Raw genomic sequence first — 16386 nt, 5'->3', positions numbered from 1 at the left:
CACCTGAAGGGGAGAGAAGACTTGGAGATGTCAAGCGCCATTTCATTCTATGGCAAAAGAAGTTTATCAAGTTTCCAGGCGAGGCGCCAAGGACAACAAGTCCACCCCCTACGGTGGTGGTGGTGGCGGTGGCGGTGGTGGTGGTGGTGCTTCACCTACACCTCCTTCACGTCAGCCGATGCCGCCCCCCAATTCACCTCCGGCGGGTAAGCAGCCGCCGCCCCCTAGTCCGCCCCGGGCGGGTGGCGACGCCCCCCAATCCACCTCCGGCGAAGAAGCAGAAGCAGTCCTGGAGTATTAACCTGGACCCTTATGTACCTAAGATAACAAAGGTACCGGAGCCATCACTGAAGCCTCTCCCCACGAGGCCTTGGGAACGTAGTGCCGAGGAAGTCGACACGGCCGCGACTGCTGATTATGAGAAATGGAAGGCGGACTGCAAGAAGAAAAGAGAGCCCGAGCCCAAGCCAGTATTTTCTGATGAGCAAAAGAAGTGGGCTAAGTCATTTTTGAACACACCGTCCCAAGCCGCGAAGAATCTGCCTGACGACTATGCACGTGAACTTCGTAAGCAGGCACTCATGTTGAAGGAGAAGAAAGAGCTGGAGGAGGCCGAGAAAGAATTAGAAAGTAAAAAAAGCGGGAAACGAGTTGTCCAGCTCGGGGAACAAAGTAAACAATTGATTGCCCCGCTTATAGTGACAGCCGCCGGTCCGGATGCCCCCGATATCATAGAAGCTGCGGCAGCACACGGATTGACTGTAACGAGTGCCAGAGAACATGCGGTGACCCAGCATACCACTGCATGTTGTAGTATACAAGTCGTTGATATGATCTTTGCGAAGGGACTTCTTCACAATTTGCCATATCCCTCAGAGTGGTACAACAGAAACATTGCAGGTCATAACACTCCATACTTTATTACAAACATTGTCTTAACAAGTTGGTATTCTCACAGGTCCTATGAGAACACCCTAAGATACTACTTAAGTACAATTACAACTCATAACAAATATAAAGAGAGCTCAACAACTTATTTAGGTAAGTTCTACATTGCTCGGCTCTATGATGCTAGGGTATGTCACTACTCCTCCACCTCCGTGTCATCTGGTCCGTAGACTATCCCATAGTCTACGCCTTCCACTCCGCCGGTAAGATCAGGTTCTTCGTAGACCAGCTCATAACTTCCTTCCGGTGCTCCATCGTTGATGGCCTCCACTTCCGTATCACAGTCTAGCAAGGGTGTCGAAAGAAAGTGAGTACAGGGGTAGTCAGCAAGTTCTAAAAGAGTAAAAAGGTGTTTGATGCACTAGCTACGACCATTGATCAGGAAATCTCAGGTCAATGCATGTTTTGCAATCATTTCTTCAAAAGGTTGCTTTTATTATGAAAACTATGCCCGTCAGTCTTCACAGGTTGATTAGAACTTCGTGGAGTTCCTTTCCTGCCGCGTTCGCAGTTCCCTTCCCGGAACAAGGAGTGACAGCCACAATTTGATACACTCTGCAGAGGTGCGTTACTTTTCCCACAAGAGATCTCACCCTTTTTGCCATCCGCAGGGACTTGCCCCCGTTCACACTTCCTTTGGTGTGAGGCCAGGTATAAAGATCCAAGCCCACACCGCCTTCTCCGCGACTGCAAACCCACCCTTTTGTCCAACCGTACACCCACAGTAGACTTCCCCCGATAATACGGCTTTACTCACGGTGTACTCCGGACAATCCTTCATAGATGGTAGAGCTTATCATCACTAATGGATGGGGATTTAAAAGGATATCCCAACCTATTGCGGAAGTGCCTCCAACACCCCACCGGCTCTACCAATCCGTTGGCGTGCAGAAGGGAAAAGATACAGCTGGCTTCCCTAGAGCCATTATAGATCTCATGGTCAACGCGATTTGTACGGCGCTAGAATCACTGGACGGCATTGGTAATTAATCCTAGGGTGATATAACCCATTGCAATGGAACCTCCACCATATCAACACATACCATGGTTCCATTGCCAGCCACATAGTCATATTCATAGTTGGAAAGTAACATTTTATTTGTGATGCAGGAATGATAAGTATATAGCTTTGCATTAAAGTAGTAGAAAATACTCAAGTTGATATGAGCAAGGGTGAACTTGCCTGTGGACTGCGAGATAGTGCAGTTCAATGCAGTTGATGGAACCTGGACCTCGGGTTCTGTAAGAAGCATCATTGTCCGGTAAGGACAATGTTATAAAATCCAAATAATGCAATCATGGATGTATTATTTCATGTTGTATCCCTTTACCCCGCTGAGTTATATCAATTTAGGGTTGCGTTTAAGATTTATGTCTTTGACAGTAATTTACAATTGATTTAAAAGTATTAATCATTGTAATTCACACAAAGTACAACAATTAAAAGTAAAACTATTTTACTTGATGATTCCCTTAATCATTCCAAAAAAATAATTTGAAATTATAGAGTTACCTCTATAGTTTTTGGAATAAAAAGGAATATAGTATTTTTCTTAGAAAAATACCCTTTTCAATAGAAATGACTTGGACTATTAGAATTTCATTTTGAAATGTTTGAAAATAAGTATTTGAACTTATTTGAGATTTTTCCTTGAATTTTTAAATACAAGGAAATAATAGTTTAAAATTCCAAGTTATTATTTAAATTCTGAAAATTCATAATTTTGAATTTGTTTCATGAATTCCATTTCATATTTTATTCTTGTTAAGGTTTATTTTTCATTCATTAATCCAATTTTTAATGGATTTTTAGAGTTGTATTTGATTTATTAAAATTTGGTAAAGTTCTGGCTTTTTATTAAATGTTAAAAGACTAAAATACCCCCTGGACCTTATTGGGCCCAGCCCAATAACCTAAGCCCATGGGACAGCCCACTAAGGCTTGCCCCATAGCGGCTCGGTGGAGCCGAACGGCCCACCGCTCTCACTCACTCGGCCCTCTCTCGCTTTTCGTCTCTAACCCTAGCTTCTCTCTGCGACGCCCTGGCGATGGCGTCGCCGCCATGGCCGCCGCCTCGCTCCGGCCATCGCCGTGCTCCTCCGCCGTAACCACCTACCGATCTAGAACCGCCGCGTGCAGATCTATCGATCTGTCCGCGTAGTTTTCCCCTTCTCTTCCTCTCCTGGCGAATCGCCTCCGTGTTGAATCTCGGGAAGAATCGCCTCGACGAACTCCGGCGAGATTTCGTCCTCGCCGACGATGGGTGCGTTCCTGGGGTTGGCTTGGCGCGGGTGCTGCTCGCAGTACTCGTGCCGTCGCCTCAGGTGCATCTGCTACGGTGGTGCTGGTTCGTGTTTTGGGTTTCGCCGGCGTAACGTCGGCGCCTTCCCTGGACTTGCAGCTGTTAGGGCCGCGCGAGCACTGCCTCGCCATGCCCTAGCTTCTGCTTCCAGGCGCAAGTAAGTGTTGCATCTCTTCCTTCTCTTATGTGCGCCTCCCTTGCCACTGTTCTTCTTCCTCCTCATGCTCTGTTGCTCTCTGGTGATCCTGTGATCACGCAGAGCCATGCTATTGCTGTGCAATTTGCCTGTGCTTCTGTTTACTGCAAGCTCATGGCCCAATTACCAGTTACTGGTACTGGCACATGTCGATTTGCTTGCTATTTATGCTGTGCTTGCTTCTCTGCTGCTCCTAGCATGCTCTGTACTTGCCATGCTCTGCTGTGCTTGCTCAAAAGCTAGCTATGCCATGCTATGCTTGATTGTGGCTTGCTTATTCCTACTGGGATATCATACTTGCTTGTCTAGGTGTATTTGTGATGCATCAATGACACTTGTGTGTGTGCCAGTGGTGCCTGTGATATGCTTCAGTGCTTCCTATGCAAGCCAATGATCCATTGGATCATTCCTTGCTTGTTGGCTAACCTCTCTGTGTAGCTTGGCTTGCTATAATTGATCCATTTGATCAATTCAATTATCGATGATAGCCATCGGCTAATACTGTGACTAAGTGATTCAATTATCTTGTGATGCTGATGCTCAAGCATCACTATGCTGTTGCTTACTTAAGCTACTGGACTTGCTCCAGTGGTTATGGTGCAGTGAGTAAATTGTGTTGCTTAATAGTGTGCTACTGTCAGTGCTAAGCATGGATCTGTGATAAATTCATGCTTGTATTAATTAAATTATGATGAACTGCTTATGCAGTAATGATTTAAATGATTTGCTTGCAAATGACTTAGCTGTTCATGATTATCTGGCAAGCAATTGAATCTGAATCCATTCCTGGATAATGATGTGATATATTTGGCTTTATTTTAATTGATGCTAAGTGTGATGTGACCTCAGTGGCCTTGCTACTGATTGGTTGCTCACCTATTTAGTTGGATTTTGTGGCTACTCAACCTTTGCTTGCATATTTGGGAATCATCCTTGAGATGAATGCCAATATGCTTGCCTGATGAAAATCTAGGGTTTACTGATGGTTCATAGCTTAGGATTTACTGTGTAGTCTTAGCTGCTAATCCTTGCCATCTACTGGTGCTATCTGTGCATCTAATCTGGCTAGTGTGTGCATCTGTGCATATGTGCTAGTTTCTGTGTATAAGATCTGTACCTAGATGCTTTCTTTTTTAGTAGCTTTTGACTGGCAGTAATCCTTGGTGAAAACCAAGTGATGATCTACCCATATGAGCATCTGCTCATTCCCATGCTTATTTCATGCATATGTGATGGATCAAATCCATTGGATCTGTCCAGGAACTTGGTATACCTTGTTCCAGCTCCTAGTGTGAAATATTTGGTTGATGCAGACTTGGGGTTTCTGTACTCAGCCCTTCACCTCCAATCTCTGGTTGATCTTCTCAGGTCACCATGATTCCTGGTGGCTAAGTTGGTTGTGTTGGTTTCTGTTCTTGGTTATGAACTGGATGAACTGTGCTTGTTCTTGCTTCACCCTTACCTGGTGATTTGCAAATGTGGTTGATGTCTACGCCCCCTCCTTTTCCTGTAGACAGTGTTGGGCCTCCAAGAGCAGAGGTTTGTAGAACAGCAGCAAGTTTTCCCTTAAGTGGATCACCCAAGGTTTATCGAACTCAGGGAGGAAGAGGTCAAAGATATCCCTCTCATGCAACCCTGCAACCACAAAGCAAGAAGTCTCTTGTGTCCCCAACACACCTAATAGGTGTACTAGTTCGGCGAAGAGATAGTGAAATACAGGTGGTATGAATATATATGAGCAAGAGTAACGGTGCGAGAAAATAGCTTGTGGCGTGTAGTTGATGGTGGTAGTATTGCAGCAGTAGTAACGCAAAGAAACAAGTAAACAAGCAGCGATAGCGATATTTAGGAACAAGGCCTAGGGATTAGACTTTCACTAGTGGACACTCTCAACTTTGATCACATAAATGTAATAGATAAATGCATACTCTACACTCTTGTTGGATGATGAACACATTGCGTAGGATTACACGAACCCTCAATGCCGGAGTTAACAAGCTCCACAATTCAATGTTCATATTTAAATAACCTTAGAGTGCATGAAAGATCAATTCGACTAAACCAAGTACTAACATAGCATGCACACTGTCACCTTCATGCTATGTAGGAGGAATAATATACATCAATACTATCATAGCAATAGTTAACTTCATAATCTACAAGAGATCATAATCATAGCATAAACCAAGTACTAACACGGATGCACACACTGTCACCATTACACCGTGCAGGAGGAATAAAACTACTTTAATAACATTGCTAGAGTAGCACATAGATAAATTGTGATACAAAATACATTGCAATCATAAAGAGATATAAATAAGCACTTCACTATGCCATTCATAACAGTGAATAAGTATTCTGTGAAATATAGCCTAAGAGACCCACACGGTGCACACACTGTCACCTTTACACACGTGGGACAAGGAGTCTCCGGAGATCACATAAGTAAAATTCACTTGACTAGCATAATGACATCTAGATTACAAGCATCATCATATGAATCTCAATCATGTAAGGCAGCTCATGAGATTATTGTATTGAAGCACATATGAGAGAGATGAACCACATAGCTACCGGTACAGCCCCGAGCCTCGATGGAGAACTACTCCCTCCTCATGGGAGCAGCAGCGGTGATGAAGATGGCGGTGGAGATGGCAGCGGTGTCGATGGAGAAGCCTTCCGGGGGCACTTCCCCATTCCGGCGGCGTGCCGGAACAGAGACTCCTGTCCCCCAGATCTTGGCTTCGCGATGGTGGCGGCTCTGGAAGGTTTCTGTGGGTTTCGTCGAACGTATCAGGGTTTTCGCGACGGAGGCTTTAAATAGGCGGAAGGGCAAGGTCGGTGGACTTCTGGGGGGCCCACACTATAGGGGGGCACGGCCCCCCCTTTGGCCGCGCCGGCCTAGGGTCTGGTGGCCCTGTGCCCCCTCTCTGGCGGTTCTCGTGTGTTCTGGATGCTTCCGGGCAAAATAGGAACCTGGGCGTTGATTTCGTCCGATTCCGAGAATATTTCGTTACTAGGATTTCTGAAACCAAAAATAGCAGAAAACAGAACCTGCACTTCGCATCTTGTTAATAGGTTAGTTCCAGAAAATGCACGAATATGACATAAAGTGTGCATAAAACATGTAGATATCATCAATAATGTGGCATGGAACATAAGAAATTATCGATACGTCGGAGACGTATCAGCATCCCCAAGCTTAGTTCTGCTCGTCCCGAGCAGGTAAAACGATAACAAAGATAATTTCTGGAGTGACATGCCATCATAACCTTGATCATACTATTTGTAAAGCATATGTAGTGAATGCAGCGATCAAAACAATGTATATGACATGAGTAAACAAGTGAATCATATAGCAAAGACTTTTCATGAATAGTACTTCAAGACAAGCATCAATAAGTCTTGTATAAGAGTTAACTCATAAAGCAATAAATCAAAGTAAAGGTATTGAAGCAACACAAAGGAAGATTAAGTTTCAGCGGTTGCTTTCAACTTATAACATGTATATCTCATGGATAATTGTCAACATAGAGTAATATAACAAGTGCAATATGCAAATATGTAGGAATCAATGCACAGTTCACACAAGTGTTTGCTTCTCGAGGTGGAGAGAAATAGGTGAACTGACTCAACAATGAAAGTAAAAGAATGGTCCTCCATAGAGGAAAAGCATCGATTGCTATATTTGTGCTAGAGCTTTGATTTTGAAAACATAAAGAGAGCATAAAAATAAAGTTTTGAGAGGTGTATGTTGTTGTCAACTAATGGTAGCGGGTACTCTAACCCCCTTGCCAGACAAACCTTCAAAGAGCGGCTCCCATTTTATTTTATTTTTGGGTGGCACTCCTTCCAACCTTTCTTTCACAAACCATGGCTAACCGAATCCTCGGGTGCCTGCCAACAATCTCATACCATGAAGGAGTGCCTTTTTATTTTAGTTTTATTGTGATGACACTCCTCCCAACCTTTGCTTACACAAGCCATGGCTAACCGAATCCTTCGGGTGCCGTCCAACAATCACATACCATGGAGGAGTGTCTATTTTTGTTAATTAATTTGGGACTGGGAATCCCATTGCCAACTCTTTTTGCAAAATTATTGGATAAGCGGATGAAGCCACTAGTCCATTGGAAAGATAAACACCACATACTTCCTCATGAGCTATAAAACATTGACACAAATCAGAGGTGATAAATTTTGAATTGTTTAAAGGTAGCACTCAAGCAATTTACTTTGGAATGGCAGGAAATACCATGTAGTAGGTAGGTATGGTGGACACAAATGGCATAGTGTTGTTTGGCTCAAGGATTTGGATGCATGAGAAGTATTCCCTCTCGATACAAGGTTTAGGCTAGCAAGGTTGTTTGAAGCAAACACAAGGATGAACCGGTGCAGCAAAGCTCACATAAAAGACATATTGAAAACATTATAAGACTCTACACCGTCTTCCTTGTTGTTCAAACACCTCACTAGAAAATATCTAGACTCTAGAGAAACCACTCATGCAAACCAAATTTTAACAAGCTCTATGTATTTCTTCACTAATAGGTGCAAAGTATATGATGCAAGAGCTTAAACATGAGCACAACAATTGCCAAGTATCACATTACCCAAGACATTATAGCAATTACTACATGTATCATTTTCCAATTCCAACCATATAACAATTTAACGAAGAAGAAACTTCGCCATGAATACTATGAGCTAAGAACACATGTGTTCATACGAACCAGCGGAGCGTGTCTCTCTCCCACACAAGCATGATGTAATCCAATTTATTCAAACACAAACAAAAACAAAAGCACACAGACGCTCCAAGCAAAGTACATAAGATGTGATGGAATAAAAATATAGTTTCAAGAGAAGGAACCTGATAATTTGTCGATGAAGAAGGGGATGCCTTGGGCATCCCCAAGCTTAGATGCTTGAGTCTTCTTGAAATATGCAGGGATGAACCACGGGGGCATCCCCAAGCTTAGACTCTTCACTCTTCTTGATCATAGTATATCATCCTCCTCTCTTGACCCTTGAAAACTTCCTCCACACCAAACTCGAAACAAACTCATTAGAGGGTTAGTGCATAATCAAAAACTCACATGTTCAGAGGTGACACAATCATTCTTAACACTTCTGGACATTGCCCAAAGCTACTGGAAGTTAATGGAACAAAGAAATCCACCCAACACAGCGAAAGAAGCAATGCGAAATAAAAGGCAGAATCTGTCAAAACAGAACAGTCCGTAAAGACGAATTTTAAAATGGCACCAGACTTGCTCAGATGAAAATGCCCAAATTGAATGAAAGTTGCGTACATATCTGAGGATCACTCACGTAAATTGGCATAATTTTCTGAGTTATCTACAGAGAATTTTGCCAAGATTCGTGACAGCAAGAAAACAGTTTCTGCGCAGTAATCCAAATCTAGTATTGACTTTACTATCAAAGACTTTACTTGGCACAACAAAACACAAAACTAAGATAAGGAGAGGTTGCTACAGTAGTAAACAACTTCCAAGACACAAAATATAAACAAAGTACTGTATCAAAATGACACATGGGTTATCTCCCAAGAAGTTCTTTCTTTATAGCCATTAAGATGGGCTCAGCAGTTTTAATGATGCACTCGCAAGAAATAGTATTTGAAGCAAAAGAGAGCATCAAGAGGCAAATTCAAAACACATTTAAGTCTAACATGCTTCCTATGAAAAGGAATCTTGTAAATAAACAAGTTCAAGAAGCATAATGCAACAAGCATAGAAAGATAAAACAAGTGTAGCTTCAAAAATTTCAGCACATAGAGAGGTATTTTAGTAACATGAAAATTTCTACAACCATATTTTCCTCTCTCATAATAATTTTCAGAGACATCATGAACAAACTCAACAATATAAGTATCACATAAAGCATTCTTATTCACATGCATAAAAGTATCATTACTCTCCACATAAGCATAATCAATTTTATTAGTTGTAGTGGGAGCAAATTCAACAAAGTAGCTATCATTATTATTCTCATTATCAAATATAGGAGGCATATTGTAATCATAATCAAATTTATCCTCTATAACAGGCGGTACTAAAAGACCAATATTATTATCATAAATAGGAGGCAAAGTATCATCAAAGTAAATTTTCTCCTCAATGCTTGGGGGAATAAAAAGATCATGAAAACCAGCTTCCCCAAGCTTAGAACTTTCTATATTATTATCAACAATGGTGTTCAAAGCGTTCATACTAATATTACTACCAGCATGCAAATAAGATTCCATAGGTTTTTTAATTTTCGCATCAAACAATCCATGTTTTAAATCAGGAAATAGAAATAGAAGCTCATTCTTGTCCATTATGCCAAACTAGTGTAAACAAGAAACAAAAAGATGCAATTGCAGGATCTAAAGGAAATAGCTTTGAGTACTTACAACGGCGAAAATAGCTTAGTAGCCGAGATCCGGAGTGTGAGTACCTTTTACCTTTCCTCCCCGGCAACGGCGCCAGAAAATAGCTTGATGTCTACGCCCCCTCCTTTTCCTGTAGACAGTGTTGGGCCTCCAAGAGCAGAGGTTTGTAGAACAGCAGCAAGTTTTCCCTTAAGTGGATCACCCAAGGTTTATCGAACTCAGGGAGGAAGAGGTCAAAGATATCCCTCTCATGCAACCCTGCAACCACAAAGCAAGAAGTCTCTTGTGTCCCCAACACACCTAATAGGTGTACTAGTTCGGCGAAGAGATAGTGAAATACAGGTGGTATGAATATATATGAGCAGTAGCAACGGTGCCAGAAAATAGCTTGCTGGCGTGTAGTTGATGGTGGTAGTATTGCAGCAGTAGTAACGCAGTAAAACAGTAAACAAGTAGCGATAGCAGTATTTAGGAACAAGGCCTAGGGATTAGACTTTCACTAGTGGACACTCTCAACTTTGATCACATAACAGAATAGATAAATGCATACTCTACACTCTTGTTGGATGATGAACACATTGCGTAGGATTACACGAACCCTCAATGCCGGAGTTAACAAGCTCCACAATTCAATGTTCATATTTAAATAACCTTAGAGTGCATGAAAGATCAATTCGACTAAACCAAGTACTAACATAGCATGCACACTGTCACCTTCATGCTATGTAGGAGGAATAATACACATCAATACTATCATAGCAATAGTTAACTTCATAATCTACAAGAGATCATAATCATAGCATAAACCAAGTACTAACACGGATGCACACACTGTCACCATTACACCGTGCAGGAGGAATAAAACTACTTTAATAACATTGCTAGAGTAGCACATAGATAAATTGTGATACAAAATACATTGCAATCATAAAGAGATATAAATAAGCACTTCACTATGCCATTCATAACAGTGAATAAGTATTCTGTGAAATATAGCCTAAGAGACCCACACGGTGCACAAACTGTCACCTTTACACACGTGGAACAAGGAGTCTCCGGAGATCACATAAGTAAAATTCACTTGACTAGCATAATGACATCTAGATTACAAGCATCATCATATGAATCTCAATCATGTAAGGCAGCTCATGAGATTATTGTATTGAAGCACATATGAGAGAGATGAACCACATAGCTACCGGTACAGCCCCGAGCCTCGATGGAGAACTACTCCCTCCTCATGGGAGCAGCAGCGGTGATGAAGATGGCGGTGGAGATGGCAGCGGTGTCGATGGAGAAGCCTTCCGGGGGCACTTCCCTGTTCCGGCGGCGTGCCGGAACAGAGACTCATGTCCCCCAGATCTTGGCTTCGCGATGGCGGCGGCTCTGGAAGGTTTCTGTGGGTTTCGTCGAACGTATCAGGGTTTTCGCGACGGAGGCTTTAAATAGGCGGAAGGGCAAGGTCGGTGGACTTTTGGGGGGCCCACACTATAGGGGGGCGCAGCCCCCCCTTTGGCCGCACCGGCCTAGGGTCTGGTGGCCCTGTGCCCCCTCTCTGGCGGTTCTCGTGTGTTCTGGATGCTTCCGGGCAAAATAGGAACCTGGGCGTTGATTTCGTCCGATTCCGAGAATATTTCGTTACTAGGATTTCTGAAACCAAAAACAGCAGAAAACAGGAACTGGCACTTCGGCATCTTGTTAATAGGTTAGTTCCAGAAAATGCACGAATATGACATAAAGTGTGCATAAAACATGTAGATATCATCAATAATGTGGCATGGAACATAAGAAATTATCGATACGTCGGAGACGTATCAGTGGTCGACTGTCATGGTTCTAGGGTTTGTGTGCTATTTATATGGCCTCTACTTCATCCCTGGCCATGACACACCAGCTCATTTACTTTATGACTCACCCCTTGCTTGCCTTGCTGTTGCTTGCCTAGCAACAGCCTTGATATGGTGAAACTTGAGCCCTCTATGGCTGCTCAGGTTTGGTCTGCCTGATCCTATCCTGTGCTGTCCAGGTTTTGGACAAGCACAAGTGTGTAGTGACAGTGTTCACTGTCCAAACTGAATTTCTGTGATGTTTTTCACTCTGCCCAAACTGAATTTCTAACACTTAGTATCCTGTCTAGCACTTGTGGTTTGTTTTGCAGGTTTTGAAGTTGAGTATGACCAGAAGATGTCCTTCAAGCATTTAGTCTAGGTTTTAGTTTAGGAAAATCTTGTAATTTTCCTTTTTCATTTCTGTTTATTATTATACATCAATTCTTGTATCAAAAATATTGTAAAGACTATGTATTCTGTGTTGATGATCAATAAAGCTCAAGTTTTGGTTTATGAGCTTTGTATTATGCAATGTTTATATTCTTGATGAAATATTATTTGATATTCACTTTGAAATTCAAAGTGATTTGAATTTTATCTCTTGTGTTTGAATTCTAAATTCATTGTTTATATGGTGTGATGTTTATAGTTAATTGTTTAACACTTATCAAATGCAAACATTCCCCAAAGTAACAAGTTACAAAAGAGATCATGTCGAAATTTCCCTAACTCACATTGCCTAACCCTAAGTGCAAAATGAGAGAGAACCTCGATCCCTCTTAGGTTTAGTTGCAATAAGGCGCGAAAATTTCCCCCGTTTTGCGATGAAATGCACATCCCATTTCTAAATCTACCCTTCGTTGTTCCTATGTTCTGGGTTATTACAGAACAAGCGGCCAACTTAGGTATGACTCTTCGTGAACTGTTAGGCCTTGATGAGGCGCCAGTGAAGGAGGTAGTAATTACATATGTGAAGAATGGGCCTCTCGTCGAGCCTGCGCAGGAAGAGGATCTACCTCCACAAATGACAAGTCTGCTGAAATGGTACAAGGGTTACATAAAAAATAAAAACGCCAAAGAATATATTTATGCGGAAGTTAGATATGAGCATCACTTCAAACATTACTATGTACAAATTCATCTGAGTGAATTGTTCCAGCTTTTCAATCTGCGCGAGCTCGACAAATCTATCATCAGTTGCTACGTTCTGTAAGTGATTTATTTCTACCCCATCTCGTTCATATTGCCTGCACTATATATATGTCCTAACTATATTGTTGTCTCCGCTATTATACATGCAGAATGAAGATTAAGGAATGCAGAGTAAGGAACATCCATGATGTTGGGTTCATTGACCCACACATCGTTAATGGATATGTGTTAGAGCATCACCCCGCCGACGTGGAGCAAGACCTGTGGCAGTTTCTTACAAAGCAGGAACTCAAAAGTGATATTCTATTTCCTTACCATTTTGGGTGAGTGTTTCTGTCTTGAGCACATTCTCTTTTGTTTACTCCATGCATGGTATGTGGCCGGCTAATCGATGAGTTATGCATGACGTACTGTGCATGTATCGTCTCCGCAGGTTCCACTGGATTCTGCTAGTAATTAAATTTGACACCTCAACATGTCTCATCCACGACTCTCTGACTCTGGATTCAAATCTTTGGGGCGGCATGAGAAGAATGCTGCAGAAGTAATTATTTTCATTCATTGGCGCTCTATATCGATCGGCCTATTTCGTTCATTTCCTAATATCAAGTAACTAATAACTCTCTTGTTCATTTAATTTTCTTTGCCTCGTAGGGTTTGGAGACGGTTCTCAGATCAAAGGGTCGGTGATTTCAAAAAAGAGCTAGAATTCAAAAAGTCAGTGGCTAAGAATGGTGGCGATATTCAGCCACCGGGGACCAATCTATGTGGATACTATGTCTGTGAGATGATCCGGAGATACACCTCTGAGCGGATTCCGAGTGATACCAATGCTCAGAGGAATAACCTCCGGAAGATGCTTAGTCCAGAATTTCGCTTCCGACCACTTCAAGAGGAACTAGCTAGATGGTTCAGGAGGGAAGTCCTCCATCCTAAAGGAGAACACTATTACGATGACGTAGAACTTCATATGCATTAAATTATGTATGGAAACTTGTTCAAAATTGTATATGGTCATCCGATGATATTGAATATATATTGTATATTCCTCTTGAATTCTTTTTGGTTCTAATTTCAAATTTATTTGAAATTGTACATTCATATGCATGTATGTAGTACCGTAGAATATGTGAAACTCCTTCAAAATTAAAATAAAGCACAAAAAAAAATAAAACAATACAAATTAAACAGAAAACATGTTTAGGGGGGGCTAAAACCCTAAACCTGCGGCGGCCTTTAGTCGCGGTTGGCCAGAAGAACCGCGACTAAAGGTCCTCCGCCCCGACGGCCGCCTGGCGCCCACGTGGACGGGCCTTTAGTCGCGGTTCTTAAGCAACCGCGACTAAAGGGGGGGGGGGGGGGGGCCTTTAGTCACGCTTATTTGGTCGCGGTTGCGCAACCGCGACTAATGGCAGTTGCGAACCACGACCAAAGGCCCTTTTTCCACCAGTGTATATGGTAGAACAGGTTTGTTTTTACAACCTCGGGACTTAAAGATTTACTCATCAAGAAAATCACAGTACCGTAAGAGAACCTGAACAAGGCTGAAAGGTCGATCAGGATGGTCCCCGCTAGAGATAAACTCCATCTTGTCATCCCTTAGGCTATACACGGACATGTGTTCCGATTTTCCCACCCAATGAAGCAAGTATATGCAGTCACTGTCGACGGACGGAAGGTTAGCCGCATCCACAGACATGCACCTCATGGGGCCAAGGAACAGCGCATGGCAGCCGCCGAGGCTCTTGACCTCCTGCAACGATTTGCGCTCGACGTCGACTATGAAAACTTGCAAGGCTCGACCATGGGGGCGAATGAGCAGCAGTTCCCCTGCAGACTCCACGAGACTATAAGAGAATAGGATCTCTTCCTCTTCGTCTTCGTCTGAATATACGTCGACATTCAGCGGCACCTGTGCTATGAGCGCGACGTCGGCATCACACTGCTCTGCTGGTGAGATAAACTTGAATAGCTGTCTTTGCAGATCCACCACATAGACATTGCCGTGGAAGGCACCCATGCTAGCCGTGCTCTTTCCAATGTCCTCCTTGGTAAACTCGTCGCTGGTTGGAGCAGCCCATGCAAGCATTGCATATCCCCACAAGATCAGCCTCGAATGAGAAACCGCGGTTGACCAAAGGTTCGAGAAAGGTTGATGGAATGGCGCGGCAAAGTGCAGCATGTCGCCTGTCAGGGGGTTGAGAACACGAGCCAAGTTCGGGGGCTGATCCCTGTCCCCGAGCACGAGAAGACCGTCGGAAGCACCAACAAGGATGTGGTCATGAAGCACCGGGAGGCGCAAGAAGCGGAACCGCCCGGTGAGGACGTGGAGGAAGAGGCAGCCGTCGGCATCGTCGTCTTCTTTCTTGGATGGCAGGTCGAGCATGACCCAGTGCCGTGGCCGGAAACGGAGATCGGTGATGGCGGCGAGTGGAGATGGCTTGGCGACGGCGGAGCGCCAGCTAGAGCAGACGGCCCTCATGTTCATGTACGCCTCGCCGCCGCCGGTGGTGGAGAGGACGCAATCGGCGATGCCTTGGACAAGCTCCGGGAGAAGTTCCGCCCAGTCCGCCATGATCGATCGGTGTGCTCGATCGTGTCTTTTTGCGCGTGTCATACTCATGCAACGCAACCGCGCGCGTGCGTGTGTCCTACTCCTAGATGTATGGATTGATGCAACCACGCGTGTGTTGCGTACACTTATAGAGATGGATACCTGCAAACTGTTGGAAATTAAACGTTAGCTAGCTGAGTTCGAGTCGGAGACACATTACTCGTAGTGGCAAAGTTGAAGTCTGTTAGAGTTGCCGTTTAAATCCAGTCGTAATCGAAATTGGTCTGTACGTGGAGTTCTAGTTCCTGATGGAATATCGTATATACCGTGGAGGAGTCGTAACTTGTGTTTAGGAAACTAAACTTAGTGTTGAGTCCGAGTACAACTGTACAAAGTTAATTTAAGAGATGAAATGTAGTTTTATGCACATGCGGTTTGAAGGCAACAAGTTTTTTGAGTTACGTACGCTAAATAAAGAGAAAAAATATGGAAAAAGCTGACGTTCCCCCGGGGGAACAGCGTTCTGATCCCCCTCCTCCGCACTCCACACGTCCATGCGGGACGGAAGAAACCGGGCAGCACATGGCGGGCCCCACCCCATTGCTTATCCTCTTCCACCGATGGCTCTCCTCCACTCGTTTCCCCATCTCTCTCGCACACCATCCTGCCATGGCTCCCGCCGCCGCCGCTACAAGGCGCCCCGCCATGGGCCTCCCTCCGCCGTTGCTTCAAGGCGCGCCGCCATGGCTCACGCCGTCGCCGCTGCAAGTCGCTGCTGCTCCTCCCCTGCCGGGTTGCTGCTCCTCCGCCGTCGCGCTGCTACTCCTCCACCGCGCTGTTGCTCGTCCGCCACAATTCGCTCCCGCTGCCGCGCGCCTCCTGGTTCCTGCCGCCAGCGAAGACCACACGCACCTCCTACCCCTGCCGCTGGCGACGACCACGCGCGCCTCCAGGTGGTCCACACCGTCGAACTCCGCCCGGCGCTTCGCTCCCGCTCCCCC

General features: G+C 44.1%; 1 protein-coding gene across 1 annotated transcript; it reads right to left on the bottom strand.

The window, feature by feature from the left end:
- Positions 1-14329: 14329 nt before the first annotated feature.
- LOC127340463 (uncharacterized) lies at positions 14330-15469 on the bottom strand. The gene has a single exon (XM_051366206.1). It carries the CDS (start codon positions 15452-15454, stop codon positions 14330-14332), a length of 1125 nt encoding a protein of 374 aa, XP_051222166.1. The 5' UTR covers positions 15455-15469.
- Positions 15470-16386: the final 917 nt, after the last annotated feature.

The sequence above is a fragment of the Lolium perenne genome, chromosome 3, assembly GCF_019359855.2.
Source record: "Lolium perenne isolate Kyuss_39 chromosome 3, Kyuss_2.0, whole genome shotgun sequence".
Lineage (NCBI taxonomy): Eukaryota > Viridiplantae > Streptophyta > Magnoliopsida > Poales > Poaceae > Lolium > Lolium perenne.
The sequence above is the reverse complement of the archived record's forward strand: the minus strand, read 5'-3'. Positions and strand labels throughout refer to the sequence as shown.

What these genes read in the sequence shown, in the direction of transcription:
- LOC127340463 (XM_051366206.1), bottom strand. Translation starts at nt 15,454, where the DNA reads ATGAGTATGACACGCGCAAAAAGACACGATCGAGCACACCGATCGATC.